This window comes from Ursus maritimus, unplaced genomic scaffold (assembly GCF_017311325.1).
Source record: "Ursus maritimus isolate PB19 unplaced genomic scaffold, ASM1731132v1 scaffold_19, whole genome shotgun sequence".
In the NCBI taxonomy this organism is placed as follows: domain Eukaryota; kingdom Metazoa; phylum Chordata; class Mammalia; order Carnivora; family Ursidae; genus Ursus; species Ursus maritimus.
In genome coordinates, this window is record NW_024424341.1 from 44,633,639 (window position 1) to 44,658,788 (window position 25,150).

The window sequence follows — 25,150 nt, forward strand, 5'->3', positions numbered from 1 at the left end:
CCAGAGTCTTTGCTCCATGGAGTGTATTGGGTAAGGTAAATTACTAGCTACTGTTAACCAAAGAATGCCCAAATTTCAGTGGCTTGATACAATCTCTATTTCCTTCACACCACAGTGTAATGCAATCAGTAGGGTGGATCTGCAACTGGGTGACCTGGGGACTCAGACTCCTTCCATCTGGTGGCTCTGGGCAACTTTAGTTGGCTTGCCCCTCCCTGCCCCCAGTCCTCTCTATCAGCAGATGTTAAAAGAGGTGAGGGCCACAAGGTTTTTAGAGTCACACCTGGAGGTCCAACACAACACATTTGCTCATGTGCTGTTTGCTCACATACCTGACTGCAAGGGACGATGGGAAATGTGGTGCAGCTGTGTACAAAGGAGCAAAGGGAAGCCATTTTAGTGACAAATTAGCCAGGCTCTGTCACACATTTTGTTTTGTTTTGTTTTTTTAAAGATTTTATTTATTTATTCGACAGAGATAGAGACAGCCAGCGAGAGAGGGAACACAAGCAGGGGGAGTGGGAGAGGAAGAAGCAGGCTCATAGCGGAGGAGCCTGATGTGGGGCTCGATCCCATAATGCCGGGATCACGCCCTGAGCTGAAGGCAGACACTTAACGACTGTGCCACCCAGGCACCCCTGAAGTTATTGAATTTTTATTCACCCATGCACATAGTCATTTATTCAACACATATTTGTCCAGGCCCTGGATGGGTGATAGATATGTAATGATGAACAAAACTGCCCTCATAGAGCTTATATCCTAGTGGAGAGAGACAGGCAATAAACAAGAAAACTAAATAAATAAAACTTTTCTATTTTCATAGCTACCACATTCCAAAATGTGTTACATGGGGCGCCTGGGTGGCACAGCGGTTAAGCGTCTGCCTTCGGCTCAGGGCGTGATCCCGGCGTTATGGGATCGAGCCCCACATCAGGCTCCTCCGCTATGAGCCTGCTTCTTCCTCTCCCACTCCCCCTGCTTGTGTTCCCTCTCTCGCTGGCTGTCTCTATCTCTGTTAAATAAATAAATAAAATCTTTAAAAAAAATTCAATAACTTCAGAAGATATAATATTACAAACTCAATAAAGACTGATATTTCTAAGGGGATTTTAGCAACATGAGAAATTGCTCATGTATAGTGAGCGCTTAGATAGGACATAGGTTAGTAGCATATGAACCCCGGAACAGAACTCTATGTAACAGTGGCTTAAACAAAGTAGACTTTTATTTCTTTCTCACCAATAGACCACGTATAAACAGTTCAGGGCTTCATGGTATCAGAGATCCAGGCTGCTTTAACCTATGGCTTTGCCGTCCCTTGGGGAATGCCCTGGCCTGCGTGGCCCAAGATGGCTACCACCACATCCACATTCCAGGTAGTGGGAAGAAAGGGGAAATGGAGACTCACCCCCATAGCTCTTTCCTAGCATAGTGAACAGAGAAATGAAATCTTAGCTTTGATGTCTAATTTATTTTGCCCTCTGTAGTGTGAGGGTTGTCTCCTTGCTTACTTTCCAGGGCAAAGAGCAGATGTCTAACAGTAATGTCAGGTCACAGATGAACAGTTGAAGAGAATATAGCTGTTTGTTCCAGTTTCATACAAATCATTTACAAAAATGGGCAGGATGAAAATTTGCATATATGATATGGTCAGAAATCTGAAGTGTTTGCGTGTATGTTCTCATTTCTGTTGATTCTGTTGGTTCTTATTCATGATGTCTTAGATTTGTAGGAAGAATCTGAAGACCTAATGTGGTTGTACATTACTCCGGAGGGGACATTAATCCAGGACAAGACCTAGGTTTACCTGACTTAGGAGGTACAAGGAGAAACTGTTAGTTCATATGAAGGTTAGATGATTTCAAGTTCACTTTTACCTTGAGTGTGATGGTGTTCAGATCCCAGCTTAAGATGAAGAGCTGATGTTCAGACTCTCTGGTCAAGGTGGATCTGGGCCTTTATTCTTGCCTCTCTAGTCCCAAACTGCCTTCTGGATAAGAAAATGCCTTTAGAACAATGTGAAGGTATTTGTTCTGAAGGCATTTGAGTTCTGGGCTCCCCTCTTGCTTTATTTTAGATTTGGGTGGTATTTCCTTACCCTCTTACTAGTGCTTTGCTACTTAGAGTAATTTTCCCCATATATTTCATCTTGTATTTTCATTTGTTCCTCAGGGGAGGGTGATTTCTGATTTCTTAGACCACCATTACTGGCTGCAGAAGTCCTGTCCCCCCCCCCCCAACAAATTTGCCTTTATGTATTTGTTGTGTTTTCTGAAATTAAAATATTTTTATTTTTAATGATTATATAAGTTAAAAATACTCCCCGTAAAAACACGAATTTCAAAAATAAAGAAAATATAAATAACCGAAATCTCACCACCCAGAGATACCACTGTTGATATTCTCTTGAATGTCATTCAGTTTTTGCTGTGCAGATAGACACAGTTTTACGTGTATAATTTGATATAAAAGGCGTCTTGTTATACACATTATTGTTATATATTTCTTTCATTGCAACCCTGTTTTGCTCTTACCCTCCCCGATCTCCTATCCTGACCCAGGTCACCAATATGACCAATGGTGGCAGCCTGCTGTGACTCCTTCCACAGTTTTATTCACCACCTCTCGATATGCAAACATATATACCCATATCTACAAGGGATTCTTCTGGTCACTGTTTGGCATCATACTATATTCATGTCTCTCTACCTTACTTTTTTCAGTTAAAATCCCTGCAAATCAGCTTGAAGAATTCTAATTCATTTATAATGACTGCATTTATGATGTGGATGAACCACAATTGATAAATCTATGGAACATTGCTTTAATTATATTTTAAAGGCCTTCATTTCACAAATAAAAGGTCTAGGATGTCTGTCCACTCCTAGTGTCGGGGTCACATTCTTGCCACAGAGAAAGGGAGGACACATCTTTGCCTTTAGGGACACGACCTGGAAGTTGTTTCATCCCACGTTCCATTGGCCAGAAGACAGCTACAAGGCCTCACCTGGCTCCAAAGAGGCTGAGAAACATAGTCTTGGCCAGGACACCAGAAGCCCAATTACAAATTCTATTTTAATAGAAGGGGAGAAAACAATGTTTGCGATCACTGGCATCCTGCTTCACTCACCTTGCAAGTCAGCATTTGCTAGCATTTTCCCACAAGTCCAAGTGGGAAACATCTGTTTAGTTGTCAACATTGCAACTGGTAGGAAACAAAGACATCGTGAAACCTCTTTACCAGTTCCTTTGGTGCTTAGAATTTTCATCTCTTTAAAACAATTTTTTATTCAGGTAGAATTTACATAGAGTAAAATACATCCTTTTACTATATTGTTTTATGAGTTTTGACAAGTGCATACAGTCATGTAATCTTCACAAGAAAAAAGAGAATTCTTTTTTTTCCCCAATTTTTATTTATTTATTTGAAAGAGAGAGAGAACAGAGAGAGAGATGGAGAAGGAGAAGCAGACTCCCCATAGAGCAGAGAGCCCGGTGTGGGGCTTGATCCCAGGACCCCGAGATCATGCCCTGAGCTGAAGGCAGACATTCAACCTACTGAGCCACCCAGGCGCCCCCACCATTTTTTTAAAGAAGATTTTATTTAGGGGCGCCTGGGTGGCACAGCGGTTAAGCGCCTGCCTTCGGCTCAGGGCGTGATCCTGGCGTTGTGGGATCGAGCCCCATGTCAGGCTCCTCTGCTATGAGCCTGCTTCTCCCTCTCCCACTCCCCCTGCTTGTGTTCCCTCTCTCGCTGGCTCTCTATCTCTGTTAAATAAATAAAATAAAATCTTAAAAAAAAAAAAAAAGAAGATTTTATTTATTATTTATTTGAGAAAGAGAGAGCACCGAGGGAGAGTGAGAGAGAGAAGCAAACACCCTGCTGAGCAGGGAGCCGGATGTGGGGCTTGATCCCAGGACCCTGGGATCATGACCTGAGCTAAAGGCAGACGCTTAACCTACTGAGCCACCCAGGTGTCCCTCAGGAAATTTTTAATTTAGAGAATTTTGAAAAGATGAAACACAAAAGAATAACAGGAGCCCTCAACAGTCTATCTACCCCCGACAACCATCCAACTACAGCCCATGCTTTCCCACTCATTCTCCTCCCCTGTGTGGTTATGTAGCATAATATTTTATCTGTAAATATTTTGGTATTCGCATCAGAATTTTATCTGAAAGAGTGAGGAGAAGAAGGAGGCAACCTGGAAAATCAATTCCCCAGTGTGAATAGCAGCTGAAAATCCTGGGTGGTATTAGGACTTATGTAGCCCCAGGACTGATCTCTGGCCCTCCTAGAGATTCGGTGGTGTCCCTAACATTCTTGAACACATCCCCTTTGCTGTTTAAACTAGTTAGTGGCTTCTACTCTATGCAATGAAGAACCATGACTGCTACATCTGGGTCAGGTGTAACCTTGGTTTAGTGACCAGAGCCAGGAGGTGGGTGTAGGTAGCTCTAACTTGCAGAAAGAGCCCTAAGACAGTCACAGTGCAGACAGTTGTAAGCTGGGTAGTGTGCCCAGAAATGGTGCATGCTGAGGAACTATTGTTCAGGCGCCAATGGCATCCCCTACATGCTGCTTCAGTCCAGGAACAAGACTGTTCCTCCTTCCCTCTCCAAACCAGAGTTCTTATGGATCCTGCCATTTTCTTACAGACTTCGCCCCCGGCCCCAGCCACAGGTGATTGGTTTGGGGGTGGGCTGGGAATTCGTGCTGAGCCAATCTTAGCCCTTTCCCAGGATTCTTTTCTTTTTTTTTTTTAGAAGATTTTATTTATTTATTTATTTATTTATTTATTTATTTATTTGAGAGAGAGCGAGCACGCATGGGGGGGGAGGGGCAAAGGGAGAGGGAGAAGCAGACTCCCCACTGAGCTGGGATCCTGCCCCGGGGCTCCATCCCAGGACCCCGAGATCATGACCTCAGCCAAGTCAGACACTTAAGCGACTGAGCCACCCAGGCGCCCCTTTTTTCTTTTTTAAATCATGGGCTCAGCAAGAGTGAGCTATTGATGGTAGAAACTCCACAGTACCATAAGGAACAGAGAGGCTGAACAAAACTGGTCCAGCGAGAAGCAAAAGCAAGAGATGAAGAGTCTCCGAGTCAGTCTGGATCTGTCCAAAGTTCCGTCATCCCCTTTCCTCAGATAGTTGGGTGCTCAGCTTTCCCTTAGAGCACGTGTGCATTAACCTCCAAATCTTCACAAACTTCATCTTCTAATCTCAGCTAGTTCAAGCCGGGCATTTGAAACTATGTCCAGTAGAATACAGAATTGGCTGTAGTAACAAAGTCCCCAAAATAACAGTGTTTCCATTGTCTATTGCTCTGGGGTGCAGGGTGGCTCAGTTGGTTAAACAACCGACTCTTGATTTCGTCTCAGGTCATGATCTTGGGATCTTGCGATTGAGCCCTGAGTCAGGTTCCCCTGTCAGTGGGTAGTCTGTTTCTCCCTCTCCCCCTGCTCATGCTCATGCTCTCTCTCTCATATAAATAAATAAAATCTTTTTAAAAATTAAAAAAAATTCAGGGGTGCCTGGGTGGCTCAGTCCTTAAGCGTCTGCCTTCGGCTCAGGGCGTGATCCCGGGGTCCTGGGATCGAGCCCTGCATCGGGCTCCATGCTCCTCTGGGAGCCTGCTTCTTCCTCTCCCACTCCCCCTGCTTGTGTTCCCTCTCTCACTGGCTGTCTTTCTCTCTGTCAAATAAATAAATAAAATCTTTAAAAAATTTTTTAAAAATTCAATCTACCATTGTTTTGTAACAGACTATCCAAAAATGTAATGGCTTAAAACAACAACAATTTATTTTTTCTCATCATTCTTTGAGCTGGCTGAATGGTTCTGTTCCACATGGTGTTACCTGGGGTCATTCAAGTGGCTGCATTTGGCTGGTGGCTGACATGGCAGGAAAGATCCAGATGACTTCTTTAATCTGCCTGAGGCCTTGGCACTTGCTGTTGGCTGGGGTGCCTTGGTTTTCCTCCACATGGACTTTTTGCACATGCTATCTCATCCTCTAGGGCCTCTTTGTATGGCCTCACTCTCCAGGAAGGGAGCTTGGACTTCCTTACAGCATGGCAACTGGATTCTAAGACAGCAAAACCAGAAGCTATCAGACTTCTGAAGATCTACGCTCAGAACTGGAACAGCACCCCTTCCACCACATTCTTTGTCAAAGCAAGTCATAAGGTCAGCTCAGATGCAAGGGCAGGGAAAATGGACTCTCTGCCTCTTGATGAGAGGGATGCATACTGGGAGGAAGAAATTCTTGGTGACCATCTTTGGAGACTACCTACTAATGACTGTCTTTGAACAAGGCAGACGTTTCTCGGTCACCTAACAGTCCAGGGTTGGTTTGGTTTCCTCAAGATGATGGGAACTGAGCCTTCTTCTGTCTTTCCACTCGTTCATTTTGATGATGTTGCCCTCACCCACTTGTTCCAAGATTCCCACATTCAAATTCCAGCAAATGAGAAAATCAGCAAGAGGAGTAGAGTGCATCCCTCCACGAAGGCTAGGACTTCTAAATTGCTCATTTACTTCCCACACTCTGCATCAGCCAGAATGAAGTTCTATGGCCACTTTAAGCACAAACAAGGCCAGAAAATACAGTCTTTAGTTTGGTGGGCAGAGGCCCTGCTAAAAATTTCTTGGAAAAAGGAGCTGGAGGATATTGGCGGACACTAGCATTCTTATCTGCCAAGTGACTAATTCAAGAAGAAGTAGTGGGCATGTCTGGGATACCCTTAGACCTCTGCAGAGATCAAGAGCTATGTTTCAACCAACCTGTTACTGGTGGCCATTTAGTGCAATATTGAAAGAGTATTTACTAAGCAGCTGCTATATGTGCTGGGGATATAACAGTGAACGAGGCAGAAAGGTTCCTGTTCTCATGGAGTTTCCATTCTAGAGGAAGTAGCAGACAGTAAAAATGGGACTACACAATCCAGAGAATTTCAGGTATGATAAATACAGGAAGAAAATGAAATTGGTGGTGGGAGGTGACTTGAGCAGTGGTGGTTTCAGAAGAGGCCTCTGTGAGGGCATGACATTTGAGCTGAGATCTGGAGGGTGAGAAGGGGCCAGTTCTGCATGAACTTTGGGGAACGCATCATAGGCGGGGGAGCAGCAGGTACAAAGGCCCTGGGGTAAGAATGAACTTGACTTAAACAAGAAACAACAAGAAGGCCAGTATAGCTGGAGTAGGGGAAGCAAGGGAAAGAGGGGTAGGAGGGGAAGACAGAAAAATGGGCAGGTATTTATGCAAATATATGTGTTTATGTCTCTTGGGTAGATGCCTGCTTCCGTGGAATGGCTGGATCTCTGCATAGGTGCATACTTACCTTTACCAGACACTCTCTCCCAGAGCGGTGGTTCTGTTTTTCATTCCCACTAGCAGTGTGAGGTTCGCAATCTCTCCATGTCCCTGTTGACACTTGAGAGGGTCAGTCTTTTTAATTTTACTCATTCCAGTGGGTGTGTAGTCATATTTCATTGTGGTTTTAATCCGTATTTCCCTAATGACTAATGATGCTGAAAGCTTTTGCACATGCGTATTGGCCATTCGTGTCTCCTTTTGTGACGTTATCCGTCCACATTTTTGGGCCACTTACAAAATTGGTTCTCTGACTTTTCAAAAAGCCTCCTCTGGCTACCGTGGGGAGGGTGGGCTGTAGGGGCAAAAGTAGAAGCAGTCAGGGGGTGTAGCTTCTACAGAGACAAGCTCATCACAGGCTCAGCACATTGCCTGCTTTCTGGCAAAGTCAGCTTGGGCCTTGCCCAACTCTTGGGCTGCTTGCCAGGAGAGATTGAGACACTTACAGATCTCATGGGAGGTGAAGCAGCCCTACTTCCTGGAGTCTGGCCCTGGGTGAGGGGTGGCTCCCAGTCAGTTGGGTGCCCTCCGTCTCAGCCTTCTTTCACCCAATGGCCCATCCACCCTTGGAGAGCCCAGGCCGACCAGCCCAGGCCAACATTCTGTGGTCTATACCAGTACAGTCATACCAGTTGCTAAAATATTTAAATACTTCATTTTTGGTTGGTAAAGAACCCCTACCCCACCTCCCACAGATATCCGCCACCACCCCAGTCTGTTCCCTTGGGATACCTTGGACTTCCCCACATCTCGGCTACTAAAAGAGAGGCTCCAGGACTCAGAGCCGGCCCTATGGCCACAGCTGCTTGATTGGTCGGTGCGCAATTGTGCTGGCTGTGAGGCTGAATTTTTGGGGACAGCTCCAGCCCGGCTGGAGTTGGGAGCACCAGACTGGGAGGCTGAGTCTGAGGGGTTGAGGGAGGATTTTTATCAAGGAGAGCCCCGAACTGGAGACTTGAAGTACTAATAACAGTAACAGTAATGAGGATTAAGATTCACTGAGCAGTTGCAACGTGCCAGGCAGACATTACTCTGACAGACCTCATGTAACACTCGCAATAAAACTGGACCACAGCAGCGCTGCCCCCCACAGTGTGCGCCCCCTGCCTGGCCAGAGGGAGCCCAAGAGCACCGAGCACCCAGCACTGGAGTCAGATCAAGACCCCAAGTCTCAGAGCTTCCCTTGCTCTCTGACTGCCCGTGGCTCACTCAGCTTCAGCCACCTTGAGGCCTGGGTGCGGCTTGTGGGGTCTTGGGGGCCCGTTCTCTCTGCGCTCACTGCAGGCCTGGTGGCGGTAGTGGTGGGGTGTTTAGCGACTGCACGTGGCCAGGCCTGGATGATGGCGGCTGTTGGCGGCCAGTGCTACCTCCTCCTGGGCCCTGACCCTCCTCTGGCTTCCAAATCCCCCACCATGAAGGGCCACTCAGAGTCTGTCCCATGACCGGCATCCAGTTTCCCCTTTTCTCTCCTGAGACCAAGCCCAGGGAGCTGTGGGGTGTGACGCCTAGATGGGGGAGGGGGGCTTCCTGCCGTGGGCCCATCCCCCCAACGCCCTAACCTCAGGTTCCTCCTAGCCAGCCCCAGCTCAGGCTTCTGTGGGGGGACTAGAAGTCCCTGTCTCCTCCTGGGTGCCTTCCCTCTGTCCTCACTTCCAGCTACTTCCTCATTTGGTGGTGCAGGGCAGCCCAGCCCAGTGGTCAGCTCCCTGTCCCCCACTTGCCTCACCCCAAACCCCCAATCTTGTGTCTGTGCTGTGCGTATCTGTGTCACTGTCTATCCCTCTTTTTCTTGGACTCGCCACTCCTTTCTCCTTCCCTATCTTTCATCTTGGTTCTTTTTCTTTCTCCCTAAGGGTCAAATATCCGTCCTTGGGTCCTGTTTCCTTACCAACTTTATTTGCTGTGTGACCTTGGGCAAGTGTCTGGACCTTTTTTTTTTTTAAAAGATTTTATTTATTTATTCGACAGAGATAGAGACAGCCAGCGAGAGAGGGAACACAAGCAGGGGGAGTGGGAGAGGAAGAAGCAGGCTCCCAGCGGAAGAGCCTGATGTGGGGCTCGATCCCATAACGCCGGGATCACGCCCTGAGCCGAAGGCAGACGCTTAACCGCTGTGCCACCCAGGCGCCCCAAGTGTCTGTACCTTTCTGTACAATGGGGATGACGAGAGCATCTACCTCAGATGGGTGTTGTGGGGGTTAAAAGAGTTAACGCCTTAGGACAGAATGCCTGCAGCTCATTAGTGCCCATATCCTGATGGCTCTCTTTTAATTTCCTATAAACATCACAAAGTTCTTTTTTTTTAAAGATTTTATTTATTTATTTGAGAGAGAGAGACAGCGAGAGAGGGAACACAATCAAAGGGAGTGGGAGAGGGAGAAGCAGGGCTTTCTGCCGAGCAGGGAGCCCGATGCAGGGCTCGATCCCAGGACACCAGGATCATGACCTGAGCTGAAGGCAGATGCTTAACTGACTGAGCCACCCTGGTGCCCCAACATCACAAAGTTCGGATTATCAAATGATTATAGCTGGTGCTTATAAAAAGCTGACAAGTTTCGGACCCTGTTCTAGAGACATTCATCCATTTGCTCCCCACAAACCCCTACAAAATAGGCACTATTTTACTCTTCATTTTACAGATAAGGAAACCGAGGCCCGGAGAGGTTGAATGACTTGCTTCAGGTTGCCCAGCCAGGAAGAGGCAAAGCTGGCTTCAGTCAGAGCCACTGACTCTTCCTGGTACAAGGATGGCTGACCCCTGATCGGGGGTGGGTGGGCATATGTACCCTTTTTGCTTTTATGTTCAGTGCTTAGGGGCTACAGCATGGTCCCCGGGGGTGTCTAGGCCGGATTCTTCCTGGCATTATCTGTCTCCGGCCCTCCTCCTGTACTGTCCCCTCCTCCCTCCTGCCACCGCCCACCTCAGACTTCCTCCTTCACTTGGTTGGACGCTACTACACCACATCCCACCGGCCCTTGGACTCCGGTGTCCAGCAGCGTCGCCTGCGTCATGGGGGTCCTTGGACCTTCCAACAGGCTCCTGTTCCTGCCTCTCCTTCTGACAGTGGGTGGTGAGTTGGGGGCTTCTATAGCTGCCTCCTGAGTCCCTGGGCTCGGCTTGGGGCAGAGCAGGGAGCGGGATAGAAAGAGAACCAAAAGGGAGGTGGGGGAAAGCAGATCCCCAGGCCCCCAAAACTTATGGCTGTCTCCCAGAGCCTGAGACCCCAAGATGTGGCCTCTGGTGGCAGCAGGGGGAGGGGACTCTGCGGGTGTTGCAACAGGACAGTTCGGGGTAGAAGTAACGCTGGCCAGTGACCTTGACGCTGGCCCACAGGTCCCACCAGACATCACTTTCCACTCTTATCTCCTGGCTATCAGGACCCACCCTCCTCAGGTTCTGTGCCCACCCTCCAGTCACAGCCCCATGCTTCAATTTACCTTCTTTTTCTCTCCTCAGGTTTCAGCCCTGTCCAGGCACAGAACGGTAGGCCTAGACTCTGCCGTCCTCCTCCCTACCTCCCAAAGACCTCCCCATCTCTGTCTGTTCCCCAGTCTCTCCAAACCTTCCCCTGCTGACATCTCTTCCCAGTTCCCAACTCCCACTGACCACTCCCAACTCCTATGCCCCATTCTCAGGATGCAACTGCTCCGTGGTAAGTCCTGGTGTGCTGGCGGGGATCGTGCTGGGGGACCTGGTCCTGACCCTCCTCATCGCCTTGGCTGTGTACTCCTTGGGTCGGCTGTTCCCTCGGGGGCGAGGGGCTGTGGAGGGTGAGTGGGGCTGGCAGGGGGTAGCCTGGGATTCTCTGAGGGAGGGGTAGGCTCCCAGGTCACAATCATCCAAAGGGACAGTGATGGAGGGGCTGATTTTGCAGCAGCAAAATGTTCCAAATTCACCATCTTAACTATCTCTGCGCTCTGCACTACTCCCCATCCCCCAGCAGTGACCAGGAAACAGCGCATCACTGAGACAGAGTCGCCTTATCAGGTGAGAAAACCAGCTTCTCTTCCTCACATCTCACTCCTACCCTGTGGGTGTCTGTCCTAAACACTTCCCCAGTCCTTCTAGAACCTAGACCCTAAAGCCACTTTCTCAGCAACATTTCAAACCCTCAAAGACTCATGGGGCATCTGTCCAAAACTGCTTTCAATGATCAATCATGACCTTATGCTCAGCTTAGAATGTGTGAGAAAACATAGGAAGGGCTTTACTTGCACAAGGGCAAACGTAGGCCTTAGTGCGAAGGCAAGCATGGAATTGTTCGGGACAGGTTGATTTCTGGGAGAAGCTCTCAGAAGGGCAGACGACATAATTCGGCCCTAATTCAGCAACTCTGAAGAGAGGAGTTTTAGAATTTGGGGGAAGATCCTGTATCCCCTTGAGAAGCTGATGAAAGCTAGAGACTCCTCAGAAAAATCCACACGGAATTTACAAAATTGTGCATATAATCTAGGGGTGGTACAAGTATCTTGAAACCCTTCTTAAGAACCACCATCCAGGGGCACCTGGGTGGCTCAGTCAGTTAAGCATCTGACTCTTGATTTTGGCTCATATCGTGGTCTCAGGGTTGCGGGATCCAGCCCTGTCTGGCTCTGTGCTCAGTGGGTAGTCTGCTTGGGATTCTCTCTCTCTCTCTCTCCCTCTGCCCCCCTCCGCGCTCGTGCTCTCTCAAATAAATAAATCTAAAAAAAAAAAAAAAGACCCCCCCATCTCCCCACTCCCACGTGTGCACGTGCGCACTCTCTATCTTAAAAAAAAAAAAACAGACACAAAACCACTGCTCAGACAGATGCATCTTTCCATCGCTTGCCTCTCAGTCATTGCCCTTCTCAACCCTTTAGGGGTCATGGGCTCCTGTGAGAATCTAATGGAAGCCAAATAGATCCCTTCCCATAAGGGTGCACACCCAGACCAGTCATTTGCTTATGATTTCAGGGATTCAGTCTGAGGGCTGCCTCTTGCGGCCATAGACGCCTCCCCCTGCAATTTTAAGCCTTGTTCTGTCAAGTCTCTTACTTATCTGTAGCTGGCTTTGCTTTTCCTCACTTGTGGATAAAAAGTCTCTTTGTAAAGTGTAAGCATCTTGAGTTTGGCTTTGTGAGGTCCAGAAGAATGAGGGAAATTTTCAGTTACTGGGGGCAATGAAATTTTAGGGCAAAGCATTATTCTAATTTATTCATCCTTTGGTGGAATTTGTCAAGCACCTCACAGCAACAGAGCTCATATCCTAGTTGGGGAGATGGACCTGAAGCAAATTAAAAGATAAGATAATTTGGGGCAGTATCATGAGGAAATAAAACTGGTGTGACAGTGACTGGAGTGTGTGTGTGGTGGGGAGAAGTTAGATGGCAAAATCAAGAAATGCTTCTCTGAGGAAGTGACGTGAGCTGCGACTTGAAGGGAGAAAGAACCATCCACGGGAATATCTAGGAAGCGCATGTTCCAGGCAGAAAGAACAGCTTGTGCAAAGGCCCTGAGGCTGGGGCGTAATGATGAGGCAGAGGAGACAGGGAAACACTAAATGCACTTGATTAAAATCCAGATCTTTTCCATGGCAGAAAGGTTAAAGAAGCTGCCGGGAGCCTTATAAGCCACTGGGAGAAGGCTGAATTTTGTTTTAAGTTTATTCAGAGGACCTCATCCACTAATGGTTCCCACCCTGTGCCTCCCATTAGGAGCTCCAAGGTCAGAGGTCAGATGTCTATAGTGACCTCAACACACAGAGGCCGTATTACAAATGAGCCCAAACCACAGCAGTCAACAACCTGATGCCTGGATCCGGTCATTCCTGATGTCTACCCAGCACCCTATTCCTACTCCCACGAAGATACAGATCCACAGAATGCCCACCCTGAGGGGTCAGACTGCTCTCCACTATTGCCCCCAAATAAATATGGCATACAAAAACACTGTTGAGTTATTCCAGATCTCTCAGCTGAGGGGGCAGGGATATGTGGGGTTCTAGGGGGTCATGGACCCAGAAACAGCTAAATAGGAGGGAAGCTTTGGGGACCCTGGGGTTCTTTGAAGAAGAATTAGAACCAGAGGGAGTTCAATTGTTTTATTCCACCCCAAAGTGGGGAGTGCGTTTCCTGTGTGGCCGCATACCATGCGGGATGAGAGGGTCAGAAGTCAAAGGTCTCACTTACAAGGGGGTCAGCCCCTGCCAGGCATGTTGATGTAGACTTTGTCATCTTCTGGGGGTGGGGGAGAGAAAGCATGAGGCCTGACCACCTACCACCCACCCACATCTCCACCTTCCTGGGGACCCCCTGTCTCAGGGGTTTCCTCCGGAGTTCCCCCCTGCACCGCCCCCAGGGTTTCCCCAGCATCTCCTCCAGGGCTTCCCTGGGGGACCCCTCCCTGGGGACCCCCTCTCTAGGGACTCCTCTCCCTCCGGGCCCCACCCTGTCTCTGCCCTCACCTCGGATGGGCCTGCGGCGTGGGCAAGCCCACACAAACACCACTGCAACAATGAGTAGCGACACCACCGCATCGGCGGCCAAGAGGCCTGCCAGCACTGGCAGAGAGAGGGGCCCACATCCGGAACAGGAACCTGGAGGGTGGGGGCCGAGGCAAGAAGGCGGTTGAGGGAGGTTCCAGACCCTCAGGGCTGCACTTTGGGCGTCTGGGGCAGAGGAAGTCCCTGGGGGGAGGCGGGGATGTCTGAGATTCCCTGAGGTTGACTTGGGGGATGAAAAGGGAGGTGGGGTCTGGAGAGAAGTGGGAGGGTGAGAGTCCCAGCATAGAGGGACATACGTGGTGCTTTGGGCATAGTGGGTACTCCCAAAGAAGGCTGGGGGGTGGCCGAGTCCCTGGGGCTTCAATTTGGTGATGAGGGCAGTGAGATGGGGACCCAGAGAGGACAGCAGATGTCCTGGGGGCTCTCATTTGGGGGTGAGAAATTAGCTGGTGACCTAGAGAGCCACCGGGGGTGTTCCAGGACCCTCAGGCCACACTTCAGGGGCAGAAGCAGTACCTCAAGAGCCATGGCAAAAGGGGAGGAGTGCCAATTTCTCACCTGGGGTCACCAGAGCTGCAGCCACTGTGAAAAGAGAGGGAAAGTGGATTAGCAAGGAGAGGTGGTTCCCAAAACAGGGTGCAAGGAAAGGTGATGTCCTGAGAAGTAACCTCCAGAGAGCGCAAATGAGAAAGAGGCAAGAGAGACAGAAAATCAAAAGTAGAAGTAGAGACAGACCCAGCAGTGAGAAGGGGAGATTAACAGGCAGCTACTCCAGACTCAGCTTCTCTCCCCCAAAGAACCAGGCTCGGAAGCCAAAATGGATCCCCAGGAAGGAAGGGATCCTGGGAGGACCTGCCCTTAGCTCTCCTCCCTTCAGATGTCACCAAGCCACCCCTCTCATAAATGCTCTGCCCGCCACCCCCCATAACCACTGGCTTCACCTGGCAGCACAAGCAGGAGCAGGAGGACACCTGAAGGGGCCATGGCGGGCTGGGGGCTAGAAGGGGTCTGGCAAAAGGCTGTGGTCCAGAGAAGTCCTGAGGAACAATGGGGGAGTGAAGAAGCAACAACAGCGGATGTCACCCTGCTGGTGGCAAGGTCACCTGCTTCCTGTGTGATGGTGTGGGAGGGGGAGAATTGGTGGGTCCCTGTGACTGCCTTTGGGGATCAACTGGATGTAGGGTCAGAGACCAGGGAGGCTGCTATGATTGTCCAGATGGGAGGTGACAGATGGACCAGGTTGTGGGCATTGAGGAGGCTCTGGAGAGATTTTGGAGGTGAAACCAACACAACCTGCTGATCGTGTAGGTATGGGTGTGTGTGAGAGAGGGGGATTCAGGATGACCAAAGCTTCTGGACCTTCTGGACGAAGCAACTGAAAAGACGGAGCATCCTTTGACAGACATGGAGAGGAGGGGAGCAGGTTTAGGGGGAAACTGCCAAGGTCTGGGGACACTGAGTTGGAAATGCCTGATAGATCTCCCTGGAGATATATAAATTTTCGGGTTGATGGCTTATGGATGGTATTTAAAGCCACGGGACTGGATGAGATCACCAAGGAAGTGAGTTCAGACAGAGGAGTGCCCCTGGCCCCCAAGAATGGGTGAAGAGGTGGAAAGAGCCAGGGAAACTAGGAAGGAACAACGTGTGAGGAAGGAGAAGCAGGAGAGCAGAAGTCTTGAAAGGCTGGCAGAAATGATTAACATGGCCACAGATGTGGGAACTGAGAATGAGCCTCCCCTGGGAATGTCAAGTTGGCTTGAGGGCTGGGAATTCCTGTCAGCTTAGTCTACAGCTATACCAGGCACCCAGCAAAGTACCTCCCTTAAGGTAATAAATTATTCTTAATGATGAATGAATAAATGAGAACTGACCTCTGAAAAAGAAGGTGATGTGGGGAAGAGGGAGAAGTTTGATCCCACCGACGTGAACTTCCCTCCCTTGGGACCAGGAAGTCCTGAACCCCAGCCTCCTCTCACCCCAGGACTCAGTAATACTGTCCCCTCCCAGCTCAGGCCCCAGAAATCAAAGCCTCCGGCCCACCTTGGACAGAGACCCAGAAGTCCAGGCCCCCACTGCCCTCCTCCTTAGGGTGTCCGCTATCCCCGGCCGTTTCTCTCTCAGACCAAAGTTGGGGTCCCCCAGCTCCCTCTTTCCAGGGAGGCTCAGGAGTCGCGCCCTTAATGTCAGCCCCGCCCATTCAGAGACCAGGCTTGTTCAAGCGCGACACGGGGACTCCCGGGCCTGTGGGCGGGGCCCTGCCCTTGACTGGGCGGTGCCAGAAGCCCAGTTTAAAAACTCGCGGGGCACTGACTCTAGATCGGGGACCCGGCGGCGGCTCCGCGGGGCAAGTGCGAGGCTGGCGCAGCGCCGAGGCCGCGGCCCTGGGGGCCCGCAATCCGCGCCACGGAATCCGCGAGGTAATGGAGGGGGCGGGGAGGAGAGGCACGCTCGGCCCCTTGAGAGAGCGAGGGCTGGAGTCCTGCTCTTGCGAACCTGAGAGACGGAGCTGGAGCATCAAGCCTGGGTGCTGAGAGTGAGCGTACTCGGTATTTGGAGGGGGCAGGAGGCCAGGACTTCTGGGTGGTGATGGAGGAACGGCTGGGATTCTGGGCTCCTGGGTCCTGGGGGGTAAGGGACCGGGGAATCGGAATCCTGGTGGTTGCTTAAAAATCAGCCACGAGTCGCTGCGGGTGAAGTCCCGCGCCCGGCCGCAGGGGTCCACGTTGGCCTTGACCCTGCCCGGGCCCCGGGAATTCCCGAGTCCCCACCCACCCCGGGTCCCCGGGCAGAGCAGGAATTCCCCACGTGCGGGGATTCCGAGAGCTCCACGCCTGGCCGCGCGCCCCGCCTCTGAGCGGGACACCTGCGGCGCGCCGCCGGGAGAGGAAGGGGTGGATGGAAGATTCCCTTGCGTGTGCGCCGTGACGTCAGCACGTCGTGTCTGGGCTGTTTCCGAGTTCGCCCTCCCCCGCTTAACCCTTGCTCTGCCGGAACCCGGGCTCGGAAGGGTGAGGGTTGAGGGTCCAGACTTCCTTGGTGGTAGGGACCAGGCTTCTGGAAACTGAGACTCCCAGGTGCAAGGCAGGGCGAGGCTGAGGGCCCGGACTCCTGGGTCCTGGGAAAAGGGGTGCTAGGCTCTCGGACTCCCGCAGAATGGGGCCTGGACTCTTAGGTCTGAAGGAGGGATAGGGTCTGAACTTCCGGAGCCCAGATGAGCTAGGGGGCTATTGATTCGTGGTTCCCTGGGGAGAGGGGCTGGGGACTCGGACGCCTGGTTTCCTGAGGAAAGTGTGTCAGGTCAGCTTCTAGGGCGGAGAGATGTTGGGAACCTGGATGTGCGTCTCCAGGGAGTGATTCCCAGCGACCCCCAAGGCCTCCGGACTGGGAGATCTGGGGGCTGGGATTTTTCACGGAAGTTGGGGGAGGTGCAGCAAAGGAGCGCCCTCCTCCCCCTTCCTCAGTTTCCACGACGCTGGTGGAAAGTTGGGTCAGAGGGGAAAGTGCGGAGCAAAGGGAAGGAAACGGCGGAGGCGGAAGCTGCACCTGAAAGCTAAGATTGGCTTTGGAGTTCTCAGGCGGCGTCAGTGTGCCAGTTTTTCCGCGCAGGAGGGTGAGGGAGGGTGCCCGAATCCACTCCCCCGCATAGTTGGGTGACTTAAGGACCTCTGATTGCTTCCCTCCCCTTTTCCTGTCCCCTCCTTCAGTGAGCCGGAGTGAACGCAGCCACTGCCCATCACAGACCGTGAAGAAGCTCCTGGAAGAGCAGAGGCGCCGTCAGCAGCAGCCTGACGCTGGTGGAGTACCGGTAAGATCCATGAAGCCCCATAAACTGTAATTCGTGAAGCCACGTCCTGTTGGGGAGAGGCTTGATGGCTGATGGGCCCTTGGAACAGATGAGAGGTGTAGTCCTGACTTAGATGCGCTGTGGGTGGGGAATGGATGCGAGGGATCTCTCAGATAAATTCCCCCGTGTTCCTGTTTTTGTTTATCTCTCTACAGGGACAGTTTCCACCTCCCCTGGCCCAGTCCCTGACTCCATCTGTGAATGAGAGTGAGGCCGGTAAGTCTGCAAACTCATCTGGTTCCCTCAGCTCCAGCCCCAGCTTTCTTCAGGGACTCAGACACCCCAAATCTTAGAACCCGGGGAACTTAGGAGTCAGACCGTCTTTCTTGCTGGGACCCAGTAGCAGTTGATCTCCCAGATTCTCTGGAGCCCATGGGTGTATGTACACAGTCCTTCCGTGTTCCAGGGGCTCAGGCTCCCAGCTTTTTGTTGCTCCCCATGTCTAGGCCCTCAACCCTCAGTGTCCCTGGAGTCCAGGTCCCAGAAGTCCAAGCTTTCAATCCCTTGGTGTCCTGGCTTCTGGGTCCCAGCCCTTTAGTGTCCCACAGGTACTAGCTCTCAGTACCTCGGGAGATTCAGGGCCCTCACACCCGCCCTCCAGCCTTGGTCGTGATTTGCCCGGCTCTCATAACCAGGCCTGCCCCTGTTCCTCCTCTCACAGGCCATTCTCGCTTCCCAGTACACCAAGAGACTGTGGGTTCTGGACTTGGCAGCCTGGCTCCCACCACAGGCTTTCCAGACTGGGACCCCAACACGCATGCTGCCTACACAGACAGCCCCTACTCTTACCCTCCTACTGCTGCTGAAGGCTTCCCGACTCCTGACTTCTACCCACCCTCCGACCCAGGGCGGCAGTGTCCATTTTCTGTGGGGATGGAGGTGAGATATAGAGCGGGAACAGGATGCTGAAGGGCCCCAAAATTCCCAGTTGCCCTCATGCTAGATTAAGATCCCATTCTTCAGATGGGCAAAATTGAGGCCCCAAGGTCCAGGGTCACTTGGTATAGATGGGGCACCCAGCCACTCTCCCTGGCACTCTGTCCATGTACGTGTATATGTTTGGAAGAGGGAATTCTTAGCTGACTGGCTCTGCCCACCGCATGTATCCTTTAGGACCCCCTGGATACCCGGCTTTATGCAGAACCTTCCCTGCCACAGGCAGGATCCTGGAGAGGTTCTGGACTCCCCTTAGGACCCCCACAGTTGCCCCCTGTGCCCACCGGACCATCCCTGGACACAGCCCGTGCTCACATGCTGGCTTTGGGGCCACAACAGCTGCTGGCCCAGGATGAGGAGGGAGACACGTGAGTATAGGGGATTGCAGTCTGCCTGTTCCTGGCTTAGCTGGGGTGGGTGCTGTGCTCACTGCTTGCCCCCACCTGTCCTCAGGCTCCTGCACCTGTTTGCGGCTCGGGGGCTGCGCTGGGCAGCGTACGCCGCAGCTGAGATGCTCCAAGTGTACAGACATCTGGACATTCGTGAGCATAAGGGCAAGGTGAGGGCCAGGGGCCTGGACTCCTGGATTTGAAGGGAGATGGTCTGGGAGCCTGGATTCTTGGTTTTCAGGGAGGAGACTGGGGGCCCAGACTGACCTCCTTATCTCCTGCAGACCCCTCTCCTGGTGGCCGCCGCCGCCAACCAGCCCCTGATTGTGGAGGATCTGCTGAAGCTCGGAGCGGAGCCCAATGCCGCTGATCATCAGGGACGTTCTGTCTTGCACGTGGCTGCAACCTATGGGCTCCCAGGAGTGCTCTCGGTATGGCCAGCTGCCCGGTGGGGTGAATGGGATGGACTGGTCGCTCAGATCCTGGCTTCCAGGGCTAGGAGGCCTGGGGAGACTCTAATCTAGCACTCCGCCTTCTCCTTCTCAGGCTGTGATTAACTCGGGGGTTCAGGTTGACCTGGAAGCCAGAGACTTTGAGGGTAAGTTGGGTGGGTGTGGCAGGTGGGGCTTGGGTGGGGTGGGCGCTCCGGATGCAGAGCCCTCATCGTCTCCACCCTGCAGGCCTCACCCCTCTCCACACAGCCATCCTGGCCCTCAACGTTGCTATGCACCCACCTGACCTATGTTCCCGGGTGCTGAGTACCCAGGCCCGAGACGGGCTGGCTTGTGTCCAGATGTTGCTGCACATGGGTGCTGATCACACCAGCCAGGTGAGCTGGGCAGTGGGCAGCCGGCCCCTGGGAGGGTGTGTGGGATGGGTCACCTGGATGTCTGGCGGCTTCAGACAAACGCTGACTTTGCCTTTTGCCAGCCGTGTGAACTTGAGCACGTGGCTTCGTTTTTCTATGCCCCAGAGAATAAGATTACTGATCCTAGCTTGTATTTATCAACCACTTCCTATTCAACGAGCACCAGGTGTCACGGATGAGCTAATCGAATCCTCACCAACCGCCTTTGACATGGGCACTGTTATTACTTTTCCTGCTTTACTGATAAAAGAAACTGAGGCACAGGAGTCAAAAATCTTACACCCTGTAAGTGTCAGAGAGGGGATTAGAATCAGGTGACTTCACGCCAGACTCCAGCCCTTCATGGGCAGGCTGAGAGAATTAAACATCCACTTACCGTTTTGTTTTGTTTTTTAGTTAAAGAATTTTGAACACAGATAAAATACAGAAAATAGTGTAGCGACCTCCCCGTACCCAACGTCAGCAATCAGCAACTTGTACCCAGTCCTGCCCCATCAATTCCTCGACTTTCCTATAGCATTTTAAAGCAAACCCAAGCATGTATTTTCATCCACAAAAATTTGTGTCTTTAAAGTTAAAAACTCTTTTAACCTCAATACTATCATTGTACCTTAAAAAAATTAATCTCATAATATCAAATATCCTGGCTGTGTTCAAATTTCTGATTGACTCTAAAGTGATATACGTTGTTTTTTCATTAAAAAAACCTATTGCCATTATAAGACTTTGAAGGTTGCTCTTAGGGGCGCCTGGGTGGCACAGCGGTTAAGCGTCTGCCTTCGGCTCAGGGCGTGATCCCGGCGTTATGGGATCGAGCCCCACATCAGGCTTCTCCACTGGAAGCCTGCTTCTTCCTCTCCCACTCCCCTGCTTGTGTTCCCTCTCTCACTGGCTGTCTCTCTCTCTCAAATGAATAAATAAAATCTTTAAAAAAAAGAAAGAAAGAAAAAGAAAGAAAGAAAGTTGCTCTTAATTTAGAGCTTCCCCCTCCCGTCTCCTTGTCTCCTCTCCATGATTTATTTGGTGAGCCAACTAGGTTGTTTAGCCTTGTATAAACACATCGTATTTCTAATATCCGTTATCATTACAAACTCTTTACAGGCACATAATAAAGTTTCATTGTGGAAAATGTGTTTATTTTCTCCAAAATGTGAAGAGAACAGCTCAGAATGGAAGTGCATATAGGCTTAGTTTAGTCCCCTGATTAATGCTGCTCAAGTCCCATCCTTAGAGATAAAGTACAGTCCGTGTGGGATGGGTGCGTTTTACCATGCCTAACAGAATGTGGGGTGGCCAGGGCAGCTGCTAGCCCAGAGCTCCTTTGGAGGATCAGAGCCTTTTTCTCAAAGACACTCGGGCTGGAAAATTGTCGTAGTAAACATAGTTCTGTGATGCCTATGACGTGAATGGCACCCCCTTAAATGTGGTACTCTTGTATAGTGCACAACATAGATAATGGTGTAAGGCACCCGTGGGTGCTTGCAAAGGAGAGACAAGGCGTCTAAAGGCTCTTGGGTTCTGTGGGAGGGGCCCTGGGTGTGAGGACTGGCCTGACTTCCGCCGTTGCCTTCTCTACAGGAGATCAAGAGCAATAAGACAGTTCTGCATCTGGCTGTGCAGGCCGCCAATCCTGCCCTGGTTCAGCTGCTGCTTGAGCTGCCCCGGGGAGACTTGCGGGCCTTTGTCAACATGAAGGTGGGGGCCTAGGTTGGAATGTGCGATTGTGTAGGATGTGAAGGTGAAGGGCAGGGGGATGTTGGGAGGCCTGTGGGCTGTGGCTGTGGCAGGGACAATGTACAGAACACAGGTGGGGACCGTATAGGATGTGGACGTAGATTGCGGGAATGTACGGGACATAGAGGGGTGCGTGGAATGTGACTGCGGAGGGGATTCTGGGTGTGAGCAGGGGCAAGTGGGATGCGGCTGTGCAGGCAGGAGTGTGGGATTTGGGTGTTGGAGACTGTGAAGTGTACCGTTGAGGGCCCAGGCCAGCTGAGTCTGAATCCTCATCAGCCCTCCCCGCACTGTCCCCAGGCCCATGGGAACACAGCCCTCCACATGGCGGCTGCCCTGCCCCCTGGGCCGCCCCAGGAGTCTATCGTGCGGCGCCTGCTGGCAGCTGGGGCGGATCCGACACTGCGAAACCTGGAGAATGAGCAGCCTGTCCACCTGCTGCGGCCTGGGCCGGGCCCTGAGGGGGTGAGCGCTGAGTCCACCCTGACTGCAGAGTGGCCTCTGACCTAACAGGGAGAGCCCCTGACCCTACCCATTCGTGACTTTAGGGGGTGACTTTTACTCTCGGAAGGTGACCTTGATCCCTATCCAAACCTGACTTGAAAATGTGACCTCTAACCCCAGTGTTTGATTTCTGACCTGATATTGGTGACTCCTCCTAACCTCTACTTCAACCCTGACCTCTACTTCTAACCCCAAATCCTGACCTCAAGGTGTGACCTTTGATTCCCAAGTGTGATCTCCAACCCCTCACCCCAGCCCTGAGTTCTGACCTCAAAGTGGGACTTCTGACCTAAATGCGACCTATGACCCCTTGCCTCTACCCTCCGATTCCTGGTCCTCAATGTTAACCCCAAAGTGGGAACCCCCGCCCAGCAACAGCCTTCCCCTTCATCCCCAGTTCTGGCTCCTGAACCTTTTTTGTGTGTGAACCATCATCCCTAACTCCACATCTTGACTGTGAACCTCTGACCTGCAAACCCAACCGATCCTTCTCTGCTTCTCCACCTTCCCCTCCAACTTCACGGGGTCTGTGGCCCTGACCTCTCTCTCCAGCCTCCCTAACTTCTCCTCCCCGGTCTTGTCTGCAGCTCCGGCAGTTACTGAAGAGGAGCCGTGTGGCACCCCCAGGCCTGTCCTCTTAGGACTCAAATCCAGAACCTGGACTGATTTTTCCAGTCCCCACCGTCCTGTGGGACAGCCAGCGTATGCTAATGTTGCAAATCCATGATAATGTATGTGGAATGTCCTGCCAGCGGGGTCTTACATTAAAACCCCAAAATGGCTGCTGGGGGTAAACGAATCCCAATATTTGGGGTTGTGTAATACCCCTCCCCCACCCACAAGGAGCCCTCTTGATGATTTCTGTGAAATCGAGGCCCCTTGATTGTTTCTGTGAAACACCCTAGACCCCTAACCCTTTCTCCATTGGGATCTTTTGGGACCCCCTTCCCTACTCAACTCCAGTTCAACTCACCTAGAACCCCAGATGTGATTTTCCTACATAGTACTTGGGGTACCCCCAGAATAGCTCCCAGTGTTATCCAGTAGATGACCCCCCAAACCTCCCCAGGACCCACACCATTCAGGTCCTTACCCCTGAGACATAGGAAGGACTCTCCTAGATTCAAGTCCCCTAGGTCCTATGCTTTCTAATTCAGAACTCAGCTGGACCCCTGTCCCAGATCTGCGCATTTCCAGTGAATCCCTCCCCTATCTGAAACTCCTTATTAAACTCAGTTTGGACTATACAGTCAGTGTCTAAATCTCTGGGGGGATTGGTGTAGGGGAGCGGCCATGGCGCGTGGCTGAGGAGGCAGGTTTGGATGACTCTGTGGGGTGGGGTGTGTAGCAGACTGTGGGTACCAAGTCTGCGTCCTGTCACCTTCACCCCATCAGCACCTGGTGGTCTGAATGCCTGTGGGCATCATGAGACCGCTGGTGCCTGCTCTACCCTGGGTATGAGCCTGGTAGCCTTAAGTGCCAACAAGTTTATGCCACTTCCCATCTAACAGCCCTCGAAGCAGAGACTGAGGGGAGATGGTCTAGAAAGACTCCAGGTCCCTCACCTCTGTATGAGGATAGTGTAGAAGTGTGTGTTCTACACAGGCTCTCAGAATTCCCCACCAGAATCAAACTCCAGTTCCCCCACACAGTTCTAGCTTGATGACATTCCCTTTCCTGATGCTTTCCCTTTTCTGTGTCCTTTCCCACCTCCCCTACCAATAGATTGTCCTCAAATCCTGCTTCTGGAGAGACCCAAACTAAGATAGAAGACCTCCACAATGCCCCTTTCTCATAACTGCCCCACAGCCTCTGCTCTGGATTTCATCCCAATCTTATCACCAAAACAGCCCTGCTGAAAGCCCACTGACTTAGCCCCCCACTGCTCAGAGCCTCTCAAGGACAACAAACCAAGCATACTTCAGGGCATGTGCCCGTGTCTCCACCCCAAAAGTTAAGGCTTGAAACAACCATCACTATTTGCTCATGATCCTACAGTCTGGTCTGGGCTCGACTGGACTGTCCTGCTTTGGTCACTCGTGGCAGCAGTCAGCTAGAGGCCTGATTGGGCCGGACAACTTCACGCACAGTCTGATAGCTCAGCCGGGATGGGTGGAACCAGTGGGAATGGGCCAAGCAGCTCTTTCCTCATGTGGTCCCTCCAGGAAGGTGGGTGAGTCTCTTCACAGGGTGGTTCCAAGAAGTGTTGTAAGAGAACAAGTGCTCGTTTGCACCGTGCTTGTTGACATCGCATTGGCCAGAGTCATTCACATGGCCAAGCCCAGAACTCGGGGAGGGAGCTCCACACCAGGGCTTGAATATTGGGAGGTGGAGTTTCGGGAGCCACCTGTGTTAGTCTCCCGCAAGAGCAGCCCTGAACCAGGGTGTATCTCTTTCTGTGTATGCACATAGTCGCAGCTGACCCGAGAAGAATCCATAGGAATGTTATTCCATAGATTCTAAGAACTTGACCGGAATTCATCTTACAGTCATATTGTGGCATAATTTAATTTCTGTATTTTTTCCTTTGTGGTACAAAGGTATTTTATCATCTTTCTATCATCTATCTATCATCTATCATCATCTATCTATATTTTATCTATCATCTATTTTATGTATGTATGTATGTATGTATCATCTATCTTAGAGTGTGAGTGAGGGGTGCGGCAGAGGGGGAGGGAGAGGGACGAGCAGACTCCATGCTGAGTGTGGAGCCCAGTGTGGGCCTCGATCCCAGGACTCATGATCACATCCTGAGCCAAAATCCAGAGTTGGATGCTCAAAGGACTGAGCCACCCAGGTGCCCCCATAAGGCTATTTCTTTTTTTTTTAATTTTTTAATTAATTAATTTATTTATTTATTCGACAGAGATAGAGATAGCCAGCGAGAGAGGGAACACAAGCAGGGGAGTGGGAGAGGAAGAGGCGGGCTTAACCGCTGTGCCACCCAGGCGCCCCCATAAGGCTATTTCTTAACATTGATGGCAGTTCAGCGTCTTTTGACATATAAGATGTATATCCCAACATGT

The 25,150-nt window shown here is 51.2% G+C and overlaps 3 protein-coding genes across 7 annotated transcripts; 2 read left to right on the top strand and 1 right to left on the bottom strand.

Moving 5' to 3' along the window:
- Window positions 1–10,289: 10,289 nt before the first annotated feature.
- LOC103682527 (transmembrane immune signaling adaptor TYROBP) lies at window positions 10,290–13,287 on the top strand. Of its 2 annotated transcripts, none has more exons than XM_008712155.2 (5): window positions 10,290–10,450; window positions 10,837–10,863; window positions 11,016–11,150; window positions 11,324–11,367; window positions 13,056–13,287. In XM_008712155.2, exons 1-5 carry the CDS (start codon window positions 10,390–10,392, stop codon window positions 13,119–13,121), a joined length of 333 nt encoding a protein of 110 aa, XP_008710377.1. In that variant the 5' UTR covers window positions 10,290–10,389; the 3' UTR covers window positions 13,122–13,287. The 2 variants fall into 2 exon arrangements, with proteins under 2 accessions (XP_008710377.1, XP_008710376.1); XM_008712154.2 differs by having other exon boundaries at window positions 10,291–10,450; window positions 11,321–11,367.
- A 139-nt stretch (window positions 13,288–13,426) lies between these two features.
- On the bottom strand, window positions 13,427–16,065 carry HCST (hematopoietic cell signal transducer). Of its 2 annotated transcripts, none has more exons than XM_040632898.1 (5): window positions 15,887–16,065; window positions 14,785–14,880; window positions 14,402–14,425; window positions 13,805–13,936; window positions 13,427–13,574 (listed from the first exon to the last, which is right to left on the bottom strand). In XM_040632898.1, exons 1-5 carry the CDS (start codon window positions 16,041–16,043, stop codon window positions 13,537–13,539), a joined length of 447 nt encoding a protein of 148 aa, XP_040488832.1. In that variant the 5' UTR covers window positions 16,044–16,065; the 3' UTR covers window positions 13,427–13,536. The 2 variants fall into 2 exon arrangements, with proteins under 2 accessions (XP_040488832.1, XP_008710375.1); XM_008712153.2 differs by having other exon boundaries at window positions 13,427–13,577; window positions 15,887–16,058.
- A 496-nt stretch (window positions 16,066–16,561) lies between these two features.
- On the top strand, window positions 16,562–23,368 carry NFKBID (NFKB inhibitor delta). Of its 3 annotated transcripts, XM_008712227.2 has the most exons (12): window positions 16,715–16,854; window positions 17,551–17,651; window positions 17,846–17,906; window positions 18,352–18,569; window positions 18,804–18,994; window positions 19,080–19,185; window positions 19,300–19,446; window positions 19,562–19,613; window positions 19,696–19,844; window positions 21,462–21,578; window positions 21,918–22,082; window positions 22,709–23,368. In XM_008712227.2, exons 4-12 carry the CDS (start codon window positions 18,564–18,566, stop codon window positions 22,760–22,762), a joined length of 987 nt encoding a protein of 328 aa, XP_008710449.2. In that variant the 5' UTR covers window positions 16,715–16,854; window positions 17,551–17,651; window positions 17,846–17,906; window positions 18,352–18,563; the 3' UTR covers window positions 22,763–23,368. The 3 variants fall into 3 exon arrangements, with proteins under 3 accessions (XP_040488775.1, XP_008710449.2, XP_040488774.1); XM_040632841.1 differs by having other exon boundaries at window positions 16,562–16,854; window positions 17,551–17,906; XM_040632840.1 differs by lacking the exon at window positions 16,715–16,854 and having other exon boundaries at window positions 16,863–17,906.
- The last annotated feature ends 1,782 nt before the right edge of the window (window positions 23,369–25,150 follow it).

Bases quoted from the DNA above. Each gene is read 5' to 3' on its own strand.
- NFKBID (XM_040632841.1), top strand. From the start codon at position 17,786: ATGCGAGGGATCTCTCAGATAAATTCCCCCGTGTTCCTGTTTTTGTTT. The intron at 17,907-18,351 runs GTAAGTCTGCAA...CTCCTCTCACAG, and splicing joins TGTGAATGAGAGTGAGGCCG to GCCATTCTCGCTTCCCAGTA. The intron at 21,579-21,917 runs GTGGGGGCCTAG...CACTGTCCCCAG, and splicing joins GGGCCTTTGTCAACATGAAG to GCCCATGGGAACACAGCCCT.
- HCST (XM_008712153.2), bottom strand. From the start codon at position 16,043: ATGGGCGGGGCTGACATTAAGGGCGCGACTCCTGAGCCTCCCTGGAAA. The intron at 14,426-14,784 runs GTGAAGCCAGTG...CTCTTTTCACAG, and splicing joins GCTCCTGCTTGTGCTGCCAG to TGGCTGCAGCTCTGGTGACC. The intron at 13,578-13,804 runs GTGAGGGCAGAG...CCCCACCCCCAG, and splicing joins ACGCCGCAGGCCCATCCGAG to AAGATGACAAAGTCTACATC.
- LOC103682527 (XM_008712154.2), top strand. From the start codon at position 10,390: ATGGGGGTCCTTGGACCTTCCAACAGGCTCCTGTTCCTGCCTCTCCTT. The intron at 10,451-10,836 runs GTGAGTTGGGGG...TTCTCTCCTCAG, and splicing joins TCTCCTTCTGACAGTGGGTG to GTTTCAGCCCTGTCCAGGCA. The intron at 11,151-11,320 runs GTGAGTGGGGCT...CCCATCCCCCAG, and splicing joins GGGGCGAGGGGCTGTGGAGG to CAGTGACCAGGAAACAGCGC.